Here is a 1592-nt window from a genome sequence, read left to right on the forward strand (position 1 = left end):
CCCGGCCGGCGTGGGGGTAGCTCCCGGCGCCCGCGTCCTCCCGGCGAGCAGAGCGCCGCCACCCCGCGGCCCCCACTTGCCGCCCGCGGAGGGACGGCTCCGGGGAGGCCCCCTCGCTGCCCGGCGTACCTGGCTCTCGGCTGCGGGGATGCCAGACTCGAGCTCGCACAGCGCGCGGAAGTTGTGCAGCTCGAAGTCGGCGTCGACCTGGAGGGAAAAGGTCACCTCGGAGAGGTCCCTCCGCACACAGTACACTGTGAGCAGCATGGCCCGGACCCGACCCGGCTCGGCTCGGCTGGGCCCGGCCTGGGCGCGGGGCGGCGGGGAGACGGCACGGCCTGGCGGGTGCTGCGGGCGAACGGCGCGGGCTGCCCGCTCGCTCCTTCGCTCCCTCACACACGCTCAGTGACTCACTGCCTCCCGCCCTCGCGAGCACGGCCGCCGCCACCCGCCCGCGAGTCCGTCTGCCTGTTTGCCGGCCTGCCTCCCACCGCTGCCGCCAAGCGCGCCGGCCGGCCGGCGCCCCGCCCCGCCGTAACGCACCTGCCGTAAAGCTCGTCGGTTCTCCCCGCCTTCGCGACGCAGCGGGAGGCGGGGTCGGAGAGGGAAGGTGGGAAGTCGCGAGAGGATTGGCGCGGGACGGGTGGGAAGAGGGCGGGGACGGGAGCAGAGCGAGAGCTGGAAAAGGGGAGCCGGGTGGGGAGAAAGAAAATTCTGCTGTAGCAATGGGTTGACTTAGTAACTGAACCCTGTGGAGTGCTCCAGACTCTCAACAGGCATTTATCAAGCGCCTAGCATGTGTTGGGGTAACAAATGACCTCAGCTCTATCTAGTACGCCTGTAATCCCAGCACTGGAGAGACAGAGGCAGGAGGATCATTGGGAGTTCGAGACCAGCCTGGGCTACAGACTGAGTTTGAAGGCTAGCCTGAGCTGCATAGCGAGACCCTGTCTGAAGAAGACAATAAATAGGGACGGCCAAATAGCTCAGTGGATTAAAGCGCCTGCAAACAGGCGCAGGGGCCGAGGGCCCTCCCCCGGGGCGCGGGATGCTGAGATGGCAATTGAGACTGAGCATGGTGGCGCACCTATAATCCCAGCTCTTGGGAGGCTATAAACGGGCACATCACTACGTCGGATCAAGTAGTGAGACCCTGAACACCCTATAGTCCCTTCCCCCCTCAAAAAAAAAAAAAAAAGCAAAGTTCTAAAACAACATCAAAATTGGGACTGGAAGTGCATTTGAAGAAGAGGGGGCCTCAAGATAAAGATCCGATGGCCAGGACTACATGCCTTTTTATGGTGAACAATAACTTGAGATTATATTATACAGAAATTAGTACTATCTGGTCCAGTTAAGTCCAGATAGGCATGGCTCAGGTCGGTGCTGAGAGTATTTGGACCCATCCCTAAAATGCCTTTGTTTTTCCCATATAGCCTTGCCACGTGACTCGTTTCCCCACTGGATCAATGTTAGTTAAGCAGCTACCCTTGTAGTCCTATAGCTCGACTATAATTGGACCCATGTTAGACCCACATAAGGACTTTTGCTGTATAAATTATCCCTGACAAAGAGCCTTGGCAGCAACCCAC

General features: G+C 60.0%; 1 protein-coding gene across 6 annotated transcripts in view; it reads right to left on the minus strand.

Moving 5' to 3' along the window:
* LOC101583286 (protein DDI1 homolog 2) overlaps positions 1–496 on the minus strand; it is a 48817-nt gene extending 48321 nt beyond the window's left edge. For 5 of the 6 annotated variants that reach the window (XM_023722473.1, XM_023722475.1, XM_023722478.1 and 2 more), the window contains exon 1: positions 130–496. In XM_023722473.1, the coding sequence (XP_023578241.1) occupies positions 130–267 (138 nt within the window). In that variant the 5' untranslated portion in view covers positions 268–496. The remainder of the gene's footprint in view (positions 1–129) is intronic. The other variant, XM_023722472.1, reaches the window with a different exon arrangement.
* Positions 497–1592: the final 1096 nt, after the last annotated feature.

The sequence above is a fragment of the Octodon degus genome, unplaced genomic scaffold (genome assembly GCF_000260255.1).
Source record: "Octodon degus isolate 3935 unplaced genomic scaffold, OctDeg1.0 scaffold00092, whole genome shotgun sequence".
Lineage (NCBI taxonomy): Eukaryota > Metazoa > Chordata > Mammalia > Rodentia > Octodontidae > Octodon > Octodon degus.